Source organism: Pelophylax lessonae, assembly GCF_965119305.1.
Source record: "Pelophylax lessonae genome assembly, chromosome: 1".
Lineage (NCBI taxonomy): Eukaryota > Metazoa > Chordata > Amphibia > Anura > Ranidae > Pelophylax > Pelophylax lessonae.
The window spans coordinates 560,481,271-560,505,280 of record NC_138768.1 but is presented as its reverse complement, the minus strand read 5'-3'; the positions used below and the strand labels follow the sequence as shown (position 1 = coordinate 560,505,280).

Below are 24,010 nucleotides of genomic sequence, written 5' to 3'. Positions count from 1 at the left end.
TATTTATTTATTTTTTATACATAAGACTTTACAATTACTTTTTACAATTACTCTGTGGAGCCACAGAGAGGCTGGTCTCTGCCTCTAACTCCCCCCACCCCTGGTCTTAGCAGTCAGCAGCAGAGAGGTGGACAGGACTCCTCCACCAAATCCTGTGCTCTTCCATTCAGCCACAGAGAGGCTTGCCTCTGCCCCTAACCCCCCCCCCCCAACCCTAGTCTCAGCAGTGAGCAGCAGAGAGGAGGACAGGACTCCTCCACCAGATTATGCGCTCCTCTGTTCAGTCACAGAGAGTCTCGTTTCTGGCCGTAATCCCCCACCCCTGGTCTCAGCAGTCAGCAGCAGAGAGGAGGTGAGACTCCTCCACCAGATCCTGCGCTCCTCTGTGGAGCCACAGAGAGGCTCGTCTCTGCCTCTAACTCCCCGCCCTACCCCTAGTCTCAGCATCCTCCACCAGATCCTGCCCTCCTCCGTTCAGCCACAGAGAGGCTCGTCTCTGCCTCTAACTCCCCGCCCTACCCCTAGTCTCAGCATCCTCCACCAGATCCTGCCCTCCTCCGTTCAGCCACAGAGAGGCTCGTCTCTGCCTCTAACTCCCCGCCCTACCCCTGGTCTCAGCATCCTCCACCAGATCCTGCCCTCCTCCGTTCAGCCACAGAGAGGCTCGTCTCTGCCTCTAACTCCCCGCCCTACCCCTAGTCTCAGCATCCTCCACCAGATCCTGCCCTCCTCCGTTCAGCCACAGAGAGGCTCGTCTCTGCCTCTAACTCCCCGCCCTACCCCTAGTCTCAGCATCCTCCACCAGATCCTGCCCTCCTCCGTTCAGCCACAGAGAGGCTCGTCTCTGCCTCTAACTCCCCGCCCTACCCCTAGTCTCAGCATCCTCCACCAGATCCTGCCCTCCTCCGTTCAGCCACAGAGAGGCTCGTCTCTGCCTCTAACTCCCCGCCCTACCCCTGGTCTCAGCATCCTCCACCAGATCCTGCCCTCCTCCGTTCAGCCACAGAGAGGCTTGTCTCTGCCTCTAACTCCCCCCACCCCTGGTCTCAGCAGTCAGCAGCAGAGAGAAGGATAAAACTCCTCCACCAGATCCTGCCCTCCTCCATGCAGCTGCAGAGAGGCTCCACCCCTGGTCTTAGTGGTTATCAGCAGAGAGGAGGAAAGGACTCCTCCATCAGATCCTGCGCTCCTCTCTATGGACCTCAAAATGCTTTAAAGTTGGACTACTTTGAAGCCATTGCAACTTGAAGTCGCATAGATATGAACGGTATTCATTGGAAATCATGGAGCACGACTTTGCAGTCCCAAGTCGCAGGACAAGTTGCACAAGTGTGAAAGGGACCTAAGAGCCCTTTCACACTTGTGCGACTGCACGATTTTGACTGGACTTGAAGCAATGCCTATGGACCTCAAAATGCATTATAATTGGCCAAAAGTAGTGCAGGGACGACTGTGAAGTCGCACAGATATGAATTGTACTCATTGAAAATCATGGGGTAGGATTTGTCATGCCACTTTGCAGTCCCAAGTCGCACAAATGTGAAAGGGGCCTAAGAGCCCTTTCACACTTGTGTGACCAAAAAGTCACACGATTTTGCTGCAATTTTGACTGGACTTGAAGCAATGCGTATGTCTAGGGACCTCAAAACGCATCAAAGTTGGTCAAAAGTAGTGCAGGGACTACTTTGAAGTCGCCCAGATATGAATGGTACTCATTGGAAATCATGAAGTACGATTTGTCATGCGACTTTGCATCGCCAAGTCGCAGGACAAGCCACACAAGTGTGAAAGGGGCCTTGTGCGACCTTAAAGTCGCGTGATTTTAACTGGACTTGAAGCGATGTCTATGGACCTCAAACCGCATTAAAACTGGCCCAAAGTAGTGCAGGCACTACGTTGAAGTTGTTGCAGCTTGAAGTCGCACAGATATGAATGGTACTCATTGGAAATAATGGAGTAAGACTTGTCTTTGCAGTCCCAAGTCCCTGGTGTCCCTCAGCTGATACAGCGTCCCCCGTCATGTAGCATGCTTCCCTCCCTCCAGCACTGACAGTGTTAGCCGGGTAGCCCCGCCCCTTTGTGATGTCATCACACTGGCTTCCTGCGTTGGAGCCCCTCGTTGTATGTTGGTCCTCCGTGCTGAGCTCAGCCTGTACAAGCCGTAATAGAAGTAAATGGAACCCCGACAAGCCGGAGCCGTGACGTGCGGAGCCCGTGTGCACGTAGCGTGCTGAGGAGAGGAGAGGCGGCGGCCGCTGCTGCCGGAGGATGGGGAGAAGTGCAGGCATAGAGTGGAGTGAGCGGAAACAATGGAAGGCAAAGTGCGGGCATCTGTGCTCTGTTATCCATTAGCTGACTTGTGATGTCGGATCCCAGTTACTGGACTGCGGTCCAGAGGAGTAAAGGACCCTTGGCCAAAGGGGCTCTCCTGCAACGATCAAAGAGGTAAACAATAGTTGTTTGTTTCCCAACACTTCTCCACATTTCTCCTACATCTCTTTACTCCCAAACTGGGGGCAGCCAATCCGCTTCCAGCTTTCGTTTTTCAAAGCCTAACTGGACAAGCAGAAGCTAGAAGCGGATTGGTTGCCCTCCACAGCTGCTGAAGTTTTGAAGAAATTCCTGCCTACGCTTGAATAGAGACCGAACCGTTCTACTTGATATCCTGATATCATTTTTATTAATAGCAGATTTTATGGAGCGTCTGGAATGCAGCGCTTAACCCTTTCCCTGCCGGGGCCGTCTGTTCCCTTTTTGGTAATAATATATAAAAGATTAGGTTGCGCCAAGCAAGTAGATACCCAATATGTTAAACCTTAACCACTTCTAGACCGGAAAGGATCTACCCCACCAACTGTTCACACTTCTGCGGTGCGGGAACGCTGCGCATATACAGCGTGTTCCCGCATCGCATCCGCACCCCTGGCAGTTCACACTGCCATATGTGATACACGCTGGGGGTGTCAATTAACCACTTCAATACAGGGCACTTTCACCCCCTTCCTGCCCTGGCCAATTTTCCCCTTTTAGCGCTGTTGCATTTTGAATGACAATTGCGCGGTCGTGCAACACTGTACCTAAACCAAATTTATGTAATTTTTCCCCCACAAATAGAGCTTTATTTTGGTGGTATTTGATCACCTCTGGGTTTTTTCCTTTTTGCTAAACAAATAAAAAAAGACCGAAAAAAAAAAAAAAAGTTTTTTGTTTATGTTATACAATTTTGTAAATAAGTTTTTTCCTGCACTGATGAGGCCGCACTGACAGGCACTGACGAGGAGGCACTGATAGGTGGCAGTGATATGCAGCATTGGTGGGCACTGATAGGCGGCATTGATGGGCACTGATATGCACTGATAGGTGGCACTGGTGGGCAATAATGGGCACTGGTGGGCGACACTGATAGATGGCCATGATGGGCACTGGCGGGCAGCACTGATAGGGAGGGCACTGGCGGGCAGCACTGATGGGGAGGGCAATGGGGGGTTCCCTGAGCCCTGATTGCCATCCCTGGTGGCCATAGTGGGCATCCCTGGGGTCATAGGTGGGCGTCCCTGGGGTCATGGGTGGGCATCCCTGGTGTTTCTAGTGGCACCCCCCCCCCCCCCCCCCGAGGGTCTGCACTGGTAATCAATGATCTGATTACCAGTGCCGACCCCCCCCCCCCCCCGTCAGGGGAGCCACCGATCGGCGCTCCTTTACTCATGCCTGTCAGGCACGAACTAAGGAAAGCCGATCAACGGCTCTTCCTGTTTACTATGTGACCAGCCGTGATTGGACACGGCTGGTCACATGGTAAAGAGCCTACATCAGTAGGCTCTTTACCGAGATCGGAGATGCAGGGAGTCAGACTGACACCTCGCATCACCGCTCTGCGCGCCCCCTGTATTATCCTGCCGCCGTCATATGACGTCTGGTCAGGATAATACAACCACAATCCCACCTGCTATAGGGCAGGCAGGATGTGGTTAAAATTTAACGACACCCCCAGTTGAGATCGCATATCACAGTGCGATCTGCAAGTTCGCACAGAATCAGATTGTACTAGTGTGAACCACCATGCGATCCGATTCTGCTGCGGACCAAAAAAAGGGTCATGTGCGAGTTTAGTGCGATTGCGGTGCGAATTCAGCCATACAAAGTGTATGGCTGAAATTTGCACTGCACAGAGATCGCATGTGATTTTAGGAGCAGTGCGCTCCGAATTACATGCGATCTCTGTGATCGCATTGATGTGAACCGGCCCTTAAAGTGGAAGTATCGCTGCTTTTTACCTTTTACCTACAGGTAAGCCTATAATAAGGCTTACCTGTAGGTATAATTAAAGCGGAGTTCTAGCCTAGGAAACTATTTTTCACTAAAAATACCCCCGGGGCAGTCAGGGGTAGTACATTCCATAATGGATAGCCTCTGATCTGTCCCGGGTCGCACTTACCTTTTAGAAGAAATACTTACCTTGAAATTTTCTTCTCTAGCGTTGCCATCTCAGGTGTGGGCAGCTGAAGCCAGCGCGTCCTCTTCTGCGTCCTCTTCTGTGTCCTCTTCGGTCCCACAATGCACTGCACCGGCCCCGCTCATCACTTCCGGTGCAGGAGCGTCATCCCTGCACAGCTTCTGGGCATGCCCAGAAGCTGTTTAGCAGGGAATGAGCGCCTGCACTGGAAGTGACGAGCGGGGCCGGTGCAGGCGCATTGATTCCTGGGAGCGATGACGTTCAGCTCCCAGGAATCAATGCAAGCAGGAAGTGACGGCGTGGGCCGCGGCCGCAGAGGGAGGAAGAGCAAAAAAGGTAAGTATATTTTCCTCATTAACAAGGTAAGTAAACAAAAAAAAATCGGGCCTATCCATTTCTTTTACAGGTGACACAGAGCAAGCGGATGGCCCAAAGTCGTTTTTGAGGCCGGAACTCCGCTTTAATATCTCAGGTTTAGGAGATATTCGTCCTGCATGCAGCTGCTGAAACCAGTGGGGCATGCGTTCTGAAGGTCCAGCAGACCTTCAGAGCTCTTTGCCGGCTCCTTGCTGAAAAGTGACGTCATCGCGGCTCCGACCACTCACAGTGCCGGAGCCACCGAACCAGGAAGAGATGCAGAGGGAACATGACAGCTCCCTCAGCAGTGATCGGGTGATCGTGTCAGGGCTTCGTTTTAATTAAAGTATTTCATAATGAGCTAGTATGCGATGCGTACTAGCTCATTATAAGATGAACAGAAGTGACCAGCACTATGGAGTTTGTGATAGATGTGTATATTTTATTTAAAAGGTGTAAGCTGCCAACAACCAACCCCTAAGGGTTAAGAAAGTGAGATAAGTGCAAAAGGTTGAGACGGCGCTACCTTCCAAGTGATAAAGTGCCAAGTATATAAATAAATAAATGGTGGTACGATTATATCTTATATCGTGAAAATAAATATAAAGTGCACTAGTGATTTGTGGTCAGTGAGGTAACCAGTTTATTAATGCCCCAGAATGATGTGCAATAATGGGGTGCAAAGTGTTAGTGCAAATAAATCAAATAAAGAAAGATAAATAAAGAGACAGTGAATTTTATTTCAAAAGAAAACCTGATGATTTACAGTGTGGTTACACCAGTGATGATGGTAGTGAATTTTACATAAATCAAATCTAATAGATGAGATATAACTCCTCTTGGTAAAGAGTAACCAAAAATTCAGATAGGAAACCAACCCAAAAGAGTGAACGGACAGGTGAAAAAAACAAATACAAAAAAACCTTTGGTTGCATTCACCAGTGTGACCCCTAGGTGTCGCACCTCTTATACAACCTGTCTTATAGTAGATTTCATGGGACAAAGATGGTAGCATCCAGGGGTTCCTCCGATGTAATCACTCTTAGTTCCTCAGAAAATAAAAGAGAGAAAGGGAACCCCTTGGTGTAATACAAAGTGCAATCGGCAATAGCGGAGGTAGTAACTCACAGTTCAAGCTGTCCTCGATCAGTAGTGAAGCTGGGAAGCTTCCGCGTTCCACGGCCCTAGCTCCAAAAAATCCGGAAGTGACGTATGACTCCACCCTACGCGTTTCGTCAGAGGACTTCTGCTGGAGCGGCGTCAACGTATCGTACTCCCGGCTGTTAAATAGCTGTACCGTCTCCTGCGACCATACGGCCTCCCCTGCCGCCATATTGGTACTCACAACACTTTATCACTTGGAAGGTAGCGCCGTCTCAACCTTTTGCACTAATCTCACTAGCTCATTATGCCTTTGTCCTGCACGACTATTTACTGCGGCAGTCAGCCCCCTACAGGCAAACCAACGTAGGGCTACGTCGCTCGCCTACGAGCCTCTAGGGGGCAAGCGCGCGTGCCGCCAGAGGCACGCTCCCGCCCGTTCACTAACATCCCCGCGCAAGTAACCGGCGGCTCCGATGTCCGCCGGCCACTCGCAATCTCCCGCTAGAGAGGGAGAAAGGCAGAAGGCTGATGTAAACACAGCCGTCTGTCATTCTCCCTGATCTAACTGCAGAGATTATACGATCCTGCTATGTAGGATCGTATGTCTCTGTGGTTACATCACAAGCCACGCCCCCCACAGTTAGAAACGCGCCCCTAGGGATACATTTAACCTACTGATCACTAATAAAGTTAACTCCTTCCCTGCCAGTGTCATTTTTACAGTAACAGTGCATATTTATAGCACTGATTACTGTAGTAATGTCACTGGTACCCCCAAAAGTGTAAGAAATGTCAGTCAAGGGTCCGATCTGTCCGCCGTAATGCCGCAGTCCCGCAAAAAAAATCGCAGATCACCGCCATTACTAGTAAACAAAAAAACAATAAAAATGATATAAATTTTTTCCCGTAGTTAGTAAACCCAATAACTTTTGCGCATACCAATCAAAATACGCTTATTGCGATTTTTTTTTTTCCAAACATATGTAGCATAAAACAAATTGGCCTAAAATGTTAAAAAAAATTTGGTTTTTAAATTTTTTTTTGGGAATTTCATATAAAAATGCGAAAATTATTGTTATTTTTTTCAAAATTTTCGCTCTTTTTTTGTTTATAGCGCAAAAAGTAAAAATCGCACAGGTGATCAAATACCACCAAAAGAAAGCTCTGTGGGGAAAAAAAGGACATCAATTTAATTTGGGTACATCGCCGCACGACTGCGCAATTGTCTGTTAAAGTCACGCAGTGCCGAATCGCAAAATAGGCCCTGGTCTTTGAGCAGCCAAATCCTCAGTAGCTTAAGTGGTTAAACAAAAAAAAAAGAGCGACAATTCTGGAAAAAAAAAACATTTTTTTTTTTTTTTTTACTTTCTACTATATAACATTCCCCAAAAAAAAAAAAATAATAAATAAAAATCAAATTTTTTCATCATTTAAGGCCAATTTGTGTTTTGCTACATATTTTTGGTAAAAAAAAAAAATCCCAATAGGTGTATTTTGATTGGTCTGCGCAAAAGTTATTGTGTCTACACAAACTAGGGGAAAGATTTGTCATTTTTATTTCTATTTATTTTACTAGTAATGGTGGCGATCAGCGATTTTTAGCAGGACTGTGACATTGCGGCGGACAGATCGGACCCCTAACTGACATTTTTGACTCCTTTTGGGGGTACCAGTGACATTACTACAGTAATCAGTGCTAAAAATACACACTGTTACTTTAATAATGACACTGGCAGGAAAGGGGTTAACACCAGGGGGCAATCAAAGGGTTAAGTGTGTCCCTAGGGGGTGCTTTCTAACTGTGGGGGGATGGACTTGCTGAATGAACACAGAGACTTGTGATCCTAAATAGGAGAAACACAGGATCCCTGTGTTCATAACTGACAGAACAGCCGTCTTCCTTGTGTACAGTGGTGGCAGACCGCCGTTCTGTCTCCACGGAGCGCAATCGCGGCCACTGGACCCGCTGATTGGCCGTGGCCAATGGACACACGTGCACCCCCGCAAAGCGATGTACAGGTTCATCATTTTGCGGGACAGAGCGGCGGTCTGCCGCTGTAAACATGGCAGACTGCTGTTCTGTCAGTGATGAATACAGGGATCCTGTGTTTCTCCTATTTAGGATCACAAGTCTCTGTGTTCATTCAGCAAGTCCACCCCCCCCCCACAGTTAGAAAGCACCCCCTAGGGACACACTTAACCCTTTGATTGCCTTGAACTTGCCTTTGATTGGACTTGAAGCAATGCCTGTGTAATCTTGAGGTCTGTGGACCTCAAAACGCATCAGAGTGCAGGGACTACTTTGAAGTTGTCGCGACAATCAATGGATAATGCAAATAAATCTTAAATTATTTGCATTATCCATTGATTGTCATTGATTATTGGATTAATATTGGCAATTTTACACATACATCATTTGTACAGTTGTTAATTTTTTTTAAAACTATTTGGGAAATTGTCACAAAGATAGCAGCGCTGATCACTTTTGGTTATTTATTAATAAAAAATGTGCGCATTGGAATTCGTTCATATTTTTTTCAAACTATAGTCTGGCCCCCAACAGTGTCTGAGAGACCGTGAGCTGGCCCCCTGTTTAAAAAGTTTGAGGACCCCTGGTTTAGATCCTCCTTTAGCCATACTGGCTGTGGATAATTGCACCAAGACCCAGAAGTGACGTTTTATGCATCGCTTCCGGGTCACTAACAAGAATGGGAGATCAGCGAATGGACGTTTACTGATCTCCCTGCCCTTTACCTGGTGGTACCTGCCTTGCTGGTCCGCGTCTGCCAATGGTAATGATGCCCGGGGGGCGTAGCATCAGTAAGGGGTAATGGCAATAATGGAAGTGATCTGTCAGCTTCCATCTGATAGCCAACAGTCGGCTTGTCAGATTTACACACACTCCCAGCAGTTGCAGTAAATGGCTGCTGCAGTTTCTGCATTGGCGATGAGAGTAAAGGGTTGAAGCTTAAAGCCCCGTACACAGGTGTCGAAAATTTCGACCGATCTGCCGATTTTCGGCTTGTTAGTATGATGCTTCCGACAACCGACTCAGACTTTTCGGCCGAAAAAAATCTGGTGTGCAGACTATAAAATTTTTGTTGGCCGTCAACACAACGGCCGATTTTCGTGCAGTCAGTACAGATTTCGACAGGGAAAAATCTGATGAGCAAGACTGGGCATGCTCAGTGAAGAAAGAACACAAAGAAAGCAAACCAACACATGACATCACTTCTGAAGTAGAATTTTGTCGGGCGAGAAAATCCATGTGCAGTCTAGGCACATTCCAACCAACAAAACACCACTCTGGACAAAAGACGGACGATTGGTCAGCCGATAATTGTTGCGTGTGTACGGGGCTTTAGTTTAGTTTTTTTGTGATACATCATCAAACATAATCAGGGGAATTCAATACATCCTATTTGGCACTTTGCCGGATTCCATGCTGCCTGTTTTGGTAACTTTACCAAGTTGTGGCAGATTTGGGTAGTTATTTTTAGCACCACTTTTACTAAGTGGTGCTATTAATGTGCCAGATTCAGAAAGAATTACTTTGTAGATAACGAAATGATGTAGTTAAGACCAACTATCACATCTATGCAGATTGCGATTGATGCATTTACTGGTGCGTTTTGCATTTTTGAACATGCTTTTTGATGAGTTCTGCCTTTTTTTTTTTTTGGCTAATCTAAAAGTTCTGTTCATGAAGTGCGACACTGATGCAACGTTACACTCTGGCACTTAAGTAGCATCAAAGTCGCAAAAAAATGCAACAATTGTGTTTTTGGTGTGGGTCCACTGAAGTCTAATACATTGAAAATGCAATCTGCTGTGGGAAAAAAAATTCTCTGACCCTTTCCAAAAAACTCAGCGGCTCAAAATGCACAGATGGGAAAAAGCTCCATAGAAAACCATGGTAAATGGACTGTAGTGCGTTTTGCAGTAAAAAGAAAAAAAAAAGGCATTGGTGTGAACCAAGGGTAAGTTGGCGTACAGATATGGGCAGAGTACCTGATTCTGTGTGCTGTGTAGCAGATGGCATATTTACTGCCACACTCTGGTTAAAGCTGGACTAAACCCATCGATTTTAAGAGTTTAAAAAAACAGGCCTGGTTCACACCATGTGCAGAGATGTCAGTTTTTTTTGCACACACTCTGCAGGTGCAAAAAAAAAAAAAACAATTGTTCTCTATGTGCTCTGTTCATACCACAATTACTGGTCTTGTGACATCAACACTGTGGTGTGAATAGGGTACATAACTGAAAACCGATGTCAACGTGCATGAAAACTGATGTAAACTCATGTCCCTGCAAATGAAATCTGCGTGGTTTTCCAAACCGTTTTCATGCAGGTATGGTGTGAACGAGCCCTTACCAAGAATGTAACTGTCATATTGGTTGTGCTCTCAACCAAACTGTCAAACCATCAAAAAGCTGATGTCATAACTGATCACATGTGCAGCATCATGGCAGTAGAAGATCAGAGGCCAAGATGGCAGCGTCCTTGGCTGAAAGCAATCAGAGGGTTTAGTTCCGCTTTAAGAAGACTTTAAAAAGTGATGCTCAGTGGATGGAGCCTGATGGGGAAGCAGATACACTAGTAGTTATGCAGGTTTACACTCTCCTTTAAAAGCAAGCAGTGTTCAGATTCTGTAGCCAGTAGCAAGGCTCTCTGTTGGTGGACCATCTAACACACTACCTGCTGTCAATTACAATGGGAGCAGACTTAAAACGGAGTTCCACCCAAAAGTGGAACTTCCGTCCTAGCCCCCTGACATGCCACATTTGGCATGTCATTTTTTTTTGGGGGGGAGCGGGTACCTAGATTTGACATGTACCCGCTCCCACTTCCACTCGGAGCGGCGCCCTGAGCGGAAGTTCTCCTCTCCCCCTCCCTCCCTGCAATCTTCTGGGACACGTCAGAGGTCCCAGAAGATTGCCGACCAATCAAGACGCGCATGCGCAGTGCGTACTTGTGCGTTCTCTCTCAGCAGGGAGTGATCACGGGTGGCCAGTGGCAATCGGAGCCGCCGGCCCTGTGCTTTGGAGTCCCCGTTGCCGAGTGGGCGGCCGGAGCAGTAGGCGCGCAACTGACGTAGGGCTACATAGGTTTGCGCAGGAGGGCCTGCCTGCCGCAGTATGTTTGCAGCGTCCAGACGGGAAGAAGTTAAAATGAGGTATAAGCCTTTTTTTTTCAGCGCAGCGCACCACCACACACATGGTTCCCATCTGTGAGCTGTTGTGCACTGAAATTTATGTGCGTTGCGATGTTCTTGCAATGTTCATTGGGGTGCCATTCAAAACAATCAGCACTGCTGAATGGGAATTACCACAACCTATATGTAATCAGACTCAAGGGTTTTTTTTTCAAATTTCCTAAATATTTATTTATCAACATAATTTTATAATTTAGATTAAGGGCTCTTTCACACGGAGCGGACCGCATTGCGATCTGCTCCGGCACTTTTTTTTTATTTTTTTTTTCACGGAGCGGATGACACTTGTGTCATCCGCTCCGTATGTCCGCATATCACCCCATCCGTTTGCGGATGATATACGGACATAATGTAAGCCTATGGGCATTGCGGATGTCAGCGAATGACACCGCTGACATCCGATTTTGCTTCCTTTCCGTTTTTTCAACGGAACAAAAATAGGGTTCTGTTCCAAAAACGGAACAGAACTGAAAGGAAGAAAATCAGATGTCAGCGGATGGTCATCCGCAATGCCATAGACATTCATTATGTCCGTAAATTAAGTCTGCACGATATTGGAAAAAAAGTACATTGCAATATTTTTTTTCCCAACGATATATATTGCGATATTGAGAGAGCCATCAATCCAAGCTAAATACAGGGTTAATGTTACTGTAGGGATTCAGTGCAGCAGCCTTCTTTTGATTGTACTACAGGGCAATCCAGGGTTAATGTTACTGTAGTAGGATTTGGGAAGTAGTGCAGCAGCAGCCTTCTTCTAAATGTCATTGCAGTTGCACCATACAGGGCAGGCCAGGGTTAATGATAATGTAGGGAATTGCAAGTTAATAAGATGATCATGACCGTGTGACTGTGCTGTGGAACTTAGGCATAAGCAGAGAAATCGGGACTTACAGTGGTGGTAGAAGAATACAGCCCGACAATGCCGACATCCGTCCCGCATGTTAAGTTCGTTCTGCAGCTCTCCTGACCGAGCGGTGAGTAGCGGCACAGCGAACCAATCAGGTGTGCAGGCACGCGTGATTGGTTCCTTGTGCCGCTGCTCACCGCTCGGTCAGGAGAGCTGCAGGGATGGACTTAACATGTGGGACGGTCGGGCTGTATTCTTCTACCTTCCTTCACTGTGAGTCCCCAATATCGGCTGATCTGGCGTTGTGACTATCGCCCACTCCTGCAGCACGCTATTCGATGTTCGATCGAATATCGTTCCGCCCTACCGTAAATCATCCGCAAAAAAATAGGATGATTTACGGACATGCGGAACGCCCGTGTGAAAGGGCCCTTAGTAAGAAATGTAAAAGTTGTCTTTGTATGTGTGTGCATTAACAGTGATATTAGTATATTTTTTAAAAAAAATTTGATTTGATAAACATTTGTGCAACTGTCCTGTACAAAAAGAGCGGAGTCATCTTTTCATGTTCATCTTTTGAGCAGAGCTCTCTTTTACTAATGTTCAAATCTGTAAAAAAAAAAAAAAAAGTAGGAAAAAAGTGAAAACTATCCAAAATTGACCAGCTACCTAAAGTGAAAAAATGGGATGGTGAGCCTGAGAGGGTTAAAGGATAAGTTCACCTTTTGAAAAAAATATTAAATTCGCTTTTTTTTTTTTTTCCAGGTAGAAAAATGCATTTTTTTTTTTTTTTAATATTTATTTATTTTTTACTAGGAGCCTTGAGAACATTGCAATCGCAGGCTCCTGCATACTCGCAGAATAGCTGTCTGCCCATACATCATATGGGCATGCAGTTACCTGTGAGCAGGAAGATCAATGAACTGAGGGAACGCCCCAGCGCTTTTAGTAGTTTATGGAGAACTACAAGCTGTACATATTGGATAGGTGGTGTTTAAGTGGTCATGGTCTTGTTCACATGGGGCATATCAGTGCGTACTTTGTGCAAGGGCCATGTTTACCTGCACGCAATGGCTACATGGATTGCTCCCAATATGACATCTATATGGGTTTGGGTGCATATTCCTGAACTCTCACTGTCTGCTTTCAGGGCCGTGCAACTGCATGGGGATGCACAGAACACCTGTGCATCCCTGTATGGTTTAACACAGCCCTTGTAGGGGTATGCATTGATATGCCCCATGGGAAGGAGGCCTCAAAGTGTAAAAAAAAATATATATATAATTATATAATGCTACACAGCTTATTGGTGCTTAACCACTTAAGCCCCGGAAGATTTTACCCCCTGCCTGACCAGGGGTTTTTTTGCGATTTTTTTTTTTTTTTTTTTTTTTTTTTTTTTTTTTTTTTTGCGGGACTGCGACATTGCGGCGGACAGATCGGACCCTTGACTGACATTTTTGACACTTTTGGGGTTACCAGTGACATTACTGCAGTAATCAGTGCTATAAATATGCACTGTTACTGTAAAAATTACACTGGCAGGGAAGGGGTTAACTGTATTGGAGAGGGAGGGGTTAAGTGTGTCCTAGGGGCGTGATTCTAACTGTGATGGGACATGGCTACTGGTGTAAGAACAGAGATCAACAGTCCTACATAGTAGAACCGTCTGATCTCCATTTTTACACAGGGGAGAATGACAGGCGGCTTGTTTACATAAGCCGCCTGACTTTCTCCCTCTCTACCGACGATCGCAGTGTGACCAGCGGACATCGGGTCCGCCGGTCACACGCACGGACTCTTCAGTGAACGGGGCGGTCGCGCGCTCGCCCGCTATTGGCTCACAAACCAGTGACAGGCTAGTGACGTACCGGTACGTCACTTTGCCTGGCCGGGGCTGACCGCCGCAGTATATCTACTTGCGGCGGTCGGCAAGTGGTTAAATAGGTGCCTACATTAGATATATTTTTAGTTGTTTTTTTTTTTTTTTCTTTTCACCTGATAATTTTGTGAGTTGTACTTGACTACATACATGAAAAAAATGTAAATTAAAATAAAAAAGTAAAAGCACCCCTGTTTCCCCGCACGTACACCCCAGGCAGTGTTTTTAAAGAAAGAAAATCCTCTCAGGCTGCTGTATTTCTCTTCAGCTCCTGAAAGCACTCTGGAAACAAGTATGTAGATCAGGGTAATCTAGAGGAAAAAAAAACAAATTTAAGTGTTGGGGACCAGAGGGAAACCAGATGCAAACCAGAAGGAAATCTGATAGTTTTGTCAGTGGATAGACCAGAGAATGTCACTTTTTTTTTTTTCGCCGCCTGTATCCTGTTGTGGAGATTTTCTTTCACTTACTGTCCCAGACATCGAGCAAGAAGTAAGAGGAGGACTTTAAAAGGGGATATTCCCTCCCTTTGGAGACAGTTGTCACCAAAAAAGGTGTCCACAATGGAGGACTTTCCCCTTCGTGTTTCTCTAACCACTCAAACATTTTGGGTTTCCTGTCACTTTCTGTATTGGAAACAATGATTATCAAGGCCATTCATGCAAGTGACTATCCCCAGCAGAGGCACAGAAAGCAATAAAAAACTAAATTGGTCCTATCCACACACAAGCATACCCTTTTTGCCCTTAAAGTGATTTTAAAGTAGAGAAAAAAAAAAACACAAGCATGTTATACTATACTACCTGCTCTGTGCAATGGTTTTGTACAGAGCAGACCCAGTCCTTTACTTTTTTTTGGGGGTCCTTGCTCCCCATCCTGCCGAGTGGCCCCAATAGCAAGCCTCTTGCTATGGGGGCACTCGAACAAGCCCACTCCAGAGCCAGACTCTGTGTGTCCATTTACACACCGTGTGTGGCTTGACCCTGCCCCTGCTATCTGCTCTTTGGCTGTGATTCACAGCAGTAGGAGCCAATGGCTCCCAGTGCTGTGTGAGCCAATGAGGAGAGGGAGAACCGGAAGAGCTGCTGCTCTCATGCACTTCGCTGGATTGAGATGGGGCTTAGGTAAGTATAAGGGGGGGCTAGGGAGCTGCACCCATAAGGTTTTTTTTACTCTAAAGTGGAGTTCCAGTCTAGGAAAAAAATAAGTCAGCAGCTACAAATACTGTAGCTGCTAATTTTTAAACCAAGGACACTTGCATGTCCAGGAATCCTGGGATGTCTGCAGCCAAGGTGAATTTGTCCATCAGCTTCGAATGCAGGCTTCAGCATTGCAAGGAAGGGAAACCAGCAATGAAGCCTTGCACGAGTTGGGCTGCACTTTCTGAATGATCTCGCCGTCTCCTGGGGGACATACGTGTCCCAGAAGGCAGCGAGGAGGAGGGGCCAGACATGACATAGATCTCTGTGCGACGATCTTACCAGGAAGTAGGAAAGGGTACCTGTCAAAACCAGGTACCCGCTCCTCCCCCCCCGAAAAAAAATGTCCGAATGTGGCAGTGGAGGGGAGGGGGGGAGGGTGCGAACAAGCTTCCCTTTTTGGGTGGAGCTATGCTTTAATACATAGAATGCATTAAGGTAAAAAAAAAAAAAAGTGAGCCTTTAGAACCACTTTAAGGGGTTCATGGCCAGTAGTAATACCATATAGCTCATTCAAATGGATAGCCAGCACACGATCACACGCTCTCCACGCTGTTGTAACGATCTTCTGGAGCTGATTCCGGATGCTGTACAGTTACGCACTGATGCGTTCGTCATTTCACACTTCATCACGAGGGGGTCGAAGTCGGAAATGACGAAACGTGTCAGAGCGTGACTGTACGGCATGCGGAATCAGCTGTTGGGGGCCGGCAAGCAGCTCCAGACGATCGTTTCACCAGCGTGGGTGGAGAGGGTGTGATCAGCTTTACCCCGCCTATTATGATTCATTTTATCATGGAACATGTGAGTGCATCTTATGAAGTTTTAAATAAATGTCACCTTTTTTAAAAACGTTATTGCACTAGTGGAAGCCTATTTTCTTTCATACTCGCATCAGTGCTGTGCGAATGTGGAGGAGGGATAAGAAGTGCTCATTGGGGGATCTAGGATATCGAGGTCCAAATTTCAAAACAAGTTTGCCCGTCCATGAGAGTGGAGGGCAATTCCTTGTGGTGAGTGGCCATTTCATTGGGATTGGTGACACAGATCGGTGGCGGAGTGTGAGGTGTTTTTCCTTCATCTTTCACTGGGATATTGCTACTTTCTTTGACTTCTACTACTCACGATACTTATGAACTGTGCAGATGGACTTACCGTCTAGATATCCATTGAGACTGTTTTATACTGTGGAGTGCGCTGCTTGTTTCTGACTTATTTTTTTTATTTACGTTAAAGATCTTTTATATAACACTTTTCTATTCTCTGCATGCTTGATAGCTAATGGTGATACTGATCAGGAGGACCAATACTCCACTTTTGATATAGCATTTTCTTTGCGGAGTTCTCTGGTGCTTCTACCCTTCTGGTGAAGGCCAACATAGTCTGCCTTTCGCCTCCTTCCTGTACACTGTGACTGTTCTATCCCAACAACACAGAAGGTTCTGTCCTTTTGGGCATTGGTATTGACATTGTGGAGATGATGGTCTGTCGACTTTGGGGGGTGATTAGCTTCTGTCCTTGGTTAAATTTCCAAGGGACTCTAGGAAGCTCTGGCTGTAGCAGCTTCAATCTTTTTGGGCCATTTTGTTTTCTCATACCGCGTACTTCTGATGGGTCGTGCCTTCTATGGGTGTCTATGAAATGTATATCAGATACACCTCATTACGTACAAACTATCAGACCTATGCATGATAACTTGAAAGCGTGGTTGTCCTTGCACTCCTCTAATGGTTATTCTTTTATAAATGGAAGAATTGCCATGATACTGTTAGAGCTCTTTCCTAATGTGGAAAGTGGCTTACTGCCTCTCTGCTCTCTCTCCACCTTTGTTCTCCCTGGTGTGTTTTTCTGGTGCTTGGATGTTTTCAGTTGACAGTTTGGTTTCAGATGTAGCTAATTCCATTGCTGATTTGCCCTCTTGTTCACAATTCACCCGCTTCTGCTCCTTGGCTTCAACGGCTGTGGGTCTTCCTTGTACTCTCGTTTCTGACTCCTGTTGGTCCCCGTCCGTGCCTTCCCTCCCAGAACTTTTGGGTAACCTGCTGGCAAATTTGGGATGAATGGGTGCCTTCACCTGGCAATTAGTTCTTCCTTTTCCCCTGGCCAGGCACCTTGCTTTTTTCTCCTACCTACCTCCTCTACCTGCATGATAAATTTGTGGCTGGTTCGACGGTGAGTACTGCTCTCTTGCTACTGTATTGTTTGGTTCAGACTATTCAGCTGGGAGGACATGTCTAAAATTTTCTTATTAAGAGGGTTTTAAAGAGTTGTAAACATCTGACTTGCTTCTCCGCACCTGTTTTCTGTGCACAAATTAACCGACCTCTTCTCCATTTTTTCCATCTGTCTGTTTTTACATTTAGGGCTCTCTTGTTCCGAGTTGCCTTTTCTTAGGCATTGTTTTACACCTTATGATTAGTGAACTTGTCGCCTAGGACAAACGCTCAGTTGTTGGTAACTCAGAGGATGTGCTGATCACAGAATCCTTTGTTTTGATCTCACGCTGATTCCAACCTCAGCTAATTCAGATTTTTCGGGCCTTCCGCCTTTTCCTTTCCAAGTTGGTCTTGCCTCCTACTGATTTTTTGCACATTCTCTTTTCTCATTGGTGCTGCCATTGCTGCCCAGCTTTTTTCGGGTGATAGAGATGACTTTTAGGTACATGGAAATCTTATACATTTTTTCTATATGTTCGTCATCACCTTTTGTTCTGATTTCATGTTTCTCCCCAGCATTACTTTGCCATGCCGCATTTTGTTGGGGGGAATTTTCCTTTGCAGTTGGCAGAATTCATTGTCGACGTTTCATTGCCTGCGCTGGTTGCTGGGTCCCTTTTTATTCTTATTCATGTATGGGGTAAAGATAAAGGGTATTGCCGGTCTGTAGATTTCAGTCTCCTCTATTAGGAATGTTATTGCTCAGTGTTGTGCCACTTTTACCAGTTTTGGTTTTGGCTCATCACATACTTTGTTCGTGTTTTTAGTTCTTGTTTGGAGCGGTTTCCTGCAAGGTGAACGCCTAGATTTTCAAATTTGTCCACAGGATTGGTGCCATTGTCAGCTCCTTCAGTAGCTCAGAGTGGATGACTGTAGAGGGAGATCACACAGGAACCCTTAGGTTGCTGGTTCTATTACGGCTCAAAGGACAATGTCTGCCACAAGGGTCTTGAAGGAGATAACAGTATTTGGGACCTTATGGGGTTCATTTAAATGATTGGCCTCAATGTGTTAATCTCGGCTTAGAATCCTGGTGTTGAGCAGGTGCTGGCTGCGGTAGGGCGCTCGTCAGTGTACCACTGACTTGTGTGTTGTGGTTTTGACCTTGCCAGCAACTGATGTTGCTTTTTGGGCTATGCCCTCAAGTTAAAGTCTGGGGTCAGTCTAATGCCTGTCTGGCACTGATGGTAAGGATAGGCCCCTTAGACTATGTGAGTTGATGTTTTATGGGTGCTCACGGTATAACTGTTACTGGCATTGTTGTTTGGTAAATTCTGGGGTCAGTCTAATGCCTGTCTGGCACTGATGCTAAGGACAGGCCCCTTAGACTATTTGAATTTGTTTTATGGGTGCTCACGGTATAACTGTGACTGGCATTGTTGTTTGGTAAATTTTTGGGTCAGTCTAATGCCTGTCTGGCACTGATGGTAAGGACAAGCCCCTTAGACTATGTGAGTTTGTTTTATGGGTGCTCACGGTATAACTGTGGCTGGCATTGTTGTTTGGTACATTTTGGAAAGTTGTTACTTTTGCAAAGTTCAATAAATCTGTGGCCTTGCCCTATTTCCAACTTAATCAGCTTCTGAGTCTTTTGGGGGCAAGGTATTGGTTTATTAGTTGGTCATAAATGAGCCTATGCTTCTCAGCAGTCATAAAGGCCCCTTGAACCTCCTTTAGAGAAAGGGAGCCTTGACTGTTGGAAGCATGGCGTCATTGTGGGTGTGAACCTAAAAGGGAAGTAAAATAGCTCCCTTGGGATTGGCTACAAAGCCCTGAGATGAATGGGTGGAGCCTGGACTCTAGGAAAAGGCTATGCTTGGGCAAGTCAAAATGCTCTGAGGTGATTCGGCTGTCACAAGAATTGTCTGCCCACCCTCTCGCCCGTTGTAAAGTTTTGTCACAGCTTTATTGGCGGGTTTGACCTTGCCAGCAGTTGATGTTGCTATATGGGCTATGCCCTCAAGTTAAATTCTGGGTGTCAGTCTAATGCATGTCTGGCACTGATGGTAAGGACAGGCCTCTTAGACTATGTGAGTTTGTTTTATGGGTGCTCACAGTATAACCGTGACTGGCATTGTTGTTTGGTACATTTGGAAAGTTGTTACTTTTGCAAAGTTCAATAAAGCTGTGGCCTTGCCCTATTTCCAACTTAATCACTTTCTCAGTCTTTTTTGGGGGCAAGTTATTGGTTTATTGGTCATAAATGAGCCAATGCTTCTCTGCAGTCAAGCGGAGTTCCAGACGTTTCTGTGTTTATTACAGCTGCAAAAAGTGTAGCTGCTGACTCTTAATAAATACACACTCACCTCTCACACAATCCAGCGATGTGGCAGCCCAAGATATCGCTCCTCTCCCTTTCCTCTCTGCGGTGCCAGCATCACTAGTGTGGGCACCCCGGCTGTGACCGCTTGCGGCTTCACAGCCGGGTATGCACTGCACGTCCTGAATGGCCGGGCAATCTTCTGGGACCTCTTGACGTGTCCCAGAAGACTGCAGGGAGGGAGGGGAAAAGGAGAACTTCCGTTCAGGGTGTCTTCCGAGCGGAAATGGGAGTGGGTACCTGTCAAAAGTAGGTACCCGCTCCCCCCCCAAAAATAAAAAATGACATGCCAAATGTGGCACGTCAAGGGGTCAGAAATACTCAAAGCGGAAGTTCCACTTTTTGGGTGGAACTCTGCTTTAAGGCACCATGTACCCTGTGCAACTTTGAAAGGGAAGCCATCACGCTGCAGAACAAAGACTCACTTAGCCACCATATGGAAAGAGCCCATTAAGCTGGAACTTGGGGCAGCATGCATGGTGCTACTGTCAGGGTTGTGGGGTTGCTTCCTCCGCCCCCCATCCCCCCCCCCCCCCCATGAGTGAACAGATTCCCCCAACCACATAATCAAGATAGATAGGGGAAGCCTCTCTGCTGTGTCATTGTTTTCTCACCCCTGTGCCATCAGAATACACTGTGAATACACTGCTCGTGAACAGGAATGCCCATAGATGGATTGAAATTCATCCAGTCCCTGCTGAACCAGTCAAATTTTGATTTATCTATGGCCAGTTTTAGTTATTTTGGTGGTAATCCTTATATTTCTATAGCTCCCATGTGTTGGGTATGTGATAAAAAGGACACTACATGCCACACTTGACATGTTCTATTATAATGCTGCAAACCTGCATAGAAGTTTAGTGCAGCATTGTGCGTTTGCAGACATCTGAGCCATGTGTGAAAAAAGTTATGTGGTATTTGTTGTTAGGATTCAGCATTTCAAAGATTGTCATTTTACAAATGTTGCTATATGAAGCTGTGAAGTTTTTTTCATCTGAGAGATGGTGCTAGCTTTAAGTTATTCTAAAGATAATTATTATAGAACTTGTTTAACCACATTACCAGGCTAATTCTGACATTTCTGTCATATATGTAAACATCTTTTTTTTTTTGCTATAAAATTACTTAGTTCCACCCATTTTTAATAAATTGTATTACATAGATGTATTTAAATCCCCTTTTTGCTAGTAAATACCTTATTTTCTGCTTTATTCATCCTCTTCTCACTTCCGGGTCCGCTCGGCGATTACGTCATTCTGCGATTCGCAGTGTGTGCTGGGATGTATATCAGGGCATGAAATCTCTCATTATTACACAGGAGATGAGCTGCACTGCGTGCTCTGCCCCGCCTCTGCCCCGCCTCCTCTCAGTGAGCTGTACTGTATGTTTAGTATTGAGGCCGTGCTCCCCCCCGCCTCCTCTCAGTGAGCTGTACTGTATGTATTGTATTGAGGCCGTGCTCCGCCCCGCCTCCTCTCAGTGAGTGAGAACTGAAAGCATTATATCCTCACTGAGCTCACTGAGAGGAGGCGGGGCGGAGCACGGCCTCAATACACTACATACAGTACAGCTCACTGAGAGGGGGCGGAGGCGGGGCAGAGCACGCAGTACAGCTCATCTCTTGTATAATAATGTGAGATTTCATGCCCTGAGATACATCCCAGCACACACTGCGAATCGCCGAATGATGTAATCGCCGACCGGACCCGGAAGTGAGAAGAGGATAAATAAAGCAGAAAATAAGGTATTTACTAGCAAAAAAAAAAAAACTTTCCATTGGTAAAAGTCGTTTTAAAGGGGATAACATACATCTAAAGTTACTAAAATGGGTGGAACTCCTTTAAACCCACAATTATTATATATATATATATTTTAAAGCAGGTACCCTAGTAAATAAAATGGTGGTTATTGCAATTTTGTTTCACTAGATTTTTTATAGATTTTTTTATTGAAAATAATACAATATTTGCGCAGCCATTTTTAAAATGCAAATTTTTAGGAGGGAATAATCTTTAATGAATTCTAGTGCACACAAACACAAAAAATATATATAACATCTTTTTTTTTTTTTTTTGGTAAAATATAAAAGATGGTGTTACACCAAGAGCCAAACTGGTACCTAAAAGTTTTTACAGGTTATCAATTTACACAGGAGGTCTGATGCTAGAATTATATTGCTCTGACATCTGCAGCAATACCCCACATGTGTGGTGTGATTACCATTTACAAATGAGTGTGGGAATTTGCGTATGAATTCGCATTTGCGGGTGATTACAGAGGGATAGAGGCGATGAATTTATTTTTTTTTTTCAGTTATTTTGATTTAGGTTTTTTTTTTTCACTGTTCCTTTCATTTTTTTATCAACTTTATTGTGATCGCAATAAGCATGATAGGTCCTCTTTATGGAGAGATCTGGGATGTATTAGACCTTAAAAGCATCTTATCAGACCGAAGTTGGTTAAATCAGATGCTTTTTAGGCCGGTAATGGCTTTCAAACATCAAACCAAAACCAACTAAATCCTTGTTACTTCCAGTTTCCTACATCACAGTGGGGTAAAATGACAATCTTTGTAAAATGACAATCTTTGGAATGCTGAATCCTAACAAAAAATACCACATAACATACTTCACACATGGCTCAAATGTCTGCAAACACACAATGCTGCACAAAACTTCTAGGCAGTATAATTGAATAATAGAACATGTCAAGTATGTCATGCAGTCTCCTTTTTAATCACATACCTAACACATGGGTGCCATAGAAATATAGAAGATTAACTTGCTCCCTTTCTGTAAGGGAGAGTGTTTCCGAATCCAGGCATAATTTTCTTCCTCCCATACCTTGGTTTGCCTGATATTGGGTGTTTTTGGGATCATAAAGGTTGGGATGCTCCCTCCCCAGCTTTGTGAACCACTCTGCATCTAACCGGGACATACCATGAGATTCCTTTGTTTGTTTGGGAAATGGAGACCTATCATTTTGTTTTAAAAAATATGTGGCAAATGCTCACAAAGCGCCTTTTTTAGGTGCTCCCAATTTAATGGGACCAGGAAGGTGCAAATCTTCCCAAAGAATAGCTTGTACTTTTTCAAGGTACAGCTGTTGGGCTACAAGTGACAGCTCAGAGCTAAATAAGGGCCATTGAAAACAATAGGATTCCTCTTTTTGAGCATTGTTGTGCTTAGACGAAGGAGTTACAAAAGGCAGAGTTGTGAAAGGGATCTCTAAGCCAGGCCATAGAATTAGGCAATTTTCTTTCCACCATGGACTGTGTTGATGGGGGAATCCTTCCCCAAGCACTTTTGTGTTCTGCCGGCATGGAGCTTTTACTGTCGGCAGAATACAATGATTAGTGTTGCCAGCTATAGCCGGTGGCCGTAATTGTTCAGGAAAAACCCAACAAGCTGGTTGTACGCAAGTTGATTGATTGACTTGTATACAACCAGGGTGCCCATATATGGATCGAAATTCAGCCTGTCCCATCTGAACCGGACAAATTTTAATCCATGTATGGCAAGCTTAACCACTTAGGGAGCGCCTCACGCAGATATACTGGGGAATATGCCTTTAGGCTCTAGGGGGCATGCGCTCGCCCCTGGACCCGCGCTCATGCTGTGATTTAGCCACAGCGGGAGTCGGACCGTGGGAGGTGCGGGAACGATCGCCACCGGCCTCCCGCGATCGTCGGCTAGAGAGTCAGGAGCTCCGTCTGCCTATGTAAACAAGGCAGACGGCTCAGCTGTCACAGGCAGAGGGAGATCCTGTGTCTCAGCGTAGATTTCTCTCGGCCTGTGATCGAGTCTTCCCCCTCCCCCCTCCAGTTAGAAAGCGTACCTTAGGCTTACACTTAACCCTTTGATAACCCCTAGTGTTAACCCCTTGCCTGCCAGTGTCAATATTACAGTAACAGTGCATATTATTTAGCACTGATTAATGTAGTAATGTCACTGGTTCCCCCCCCCCCCCCCAAAGTGTCAAAAATGTCAGTTGTCCAATCTGTCCGCCTCAATGTCAGTCCCACTAAAAATTGCTGATCGCCGCCGCTTCTAGTAAAAATTTTTTTTAAAAAAATGTAAAAAAAAAATATTGAGACGTGGTAACTTTTGCACAAACCAATCAAAATACGCTTATTGGGATTTTTTTTTTTACCAAAAATATGTAGCATAATACAAATTTGCCTAAAATGATGAAAAAAAAAGATTTCTGTTTTTTTCCAGAATTGTCGCGGAGGTGATCAAATACCACCTAAAGAAAGCTCTATTTGTAAAAAGGACATCAATTTTATTTGGGTACAGCGTCGCACGACCGCAATTGTCAAGTAAACAACAGCAGTGCCCGTCAGTGCCTGCCCATTAGTGGTGCATATCAGTGCAGAATATTAGTGCCTCCTCATCAGTACCCATCAGTGCA

The 24,010-nt window shown here is 45.5% G+C and overlaps 1 protein-coding gene across 10 annotated transcripts in view; it reads left to right on the top strand.

The window, feature by feature from the left end:
* Nucleotides 1–24,010, top strand: part of MAST3 (microtubule associated serine/threonine kinase 3) — a 365,799-nt gene that overhangs the window by 228,440 nt on the left and 113,349 nt on the right. For 2 of the 10 annotated variants that reach the window (XM_082260639.1, XM_082260638.1), the window contains exon 1: nucleotides 2,100–2,445. The exons of the other annotated variants lie outside the window; for them this stretch is intronic. In XM_082260639.1, the coding sequence (XP_082116765.1) occupies nucleotides 2,363–2,445 (83 nt within the window). In that variant the 5' untranslated portion in view covers nucleotides 2,100–2,362. Of the gene's footprint in view, nucleotides 1–2,099; nucleotides 2,446–24,010 lie in introns of those variants that run through there. 10 annotated transcript variants of the gene reach the window in all.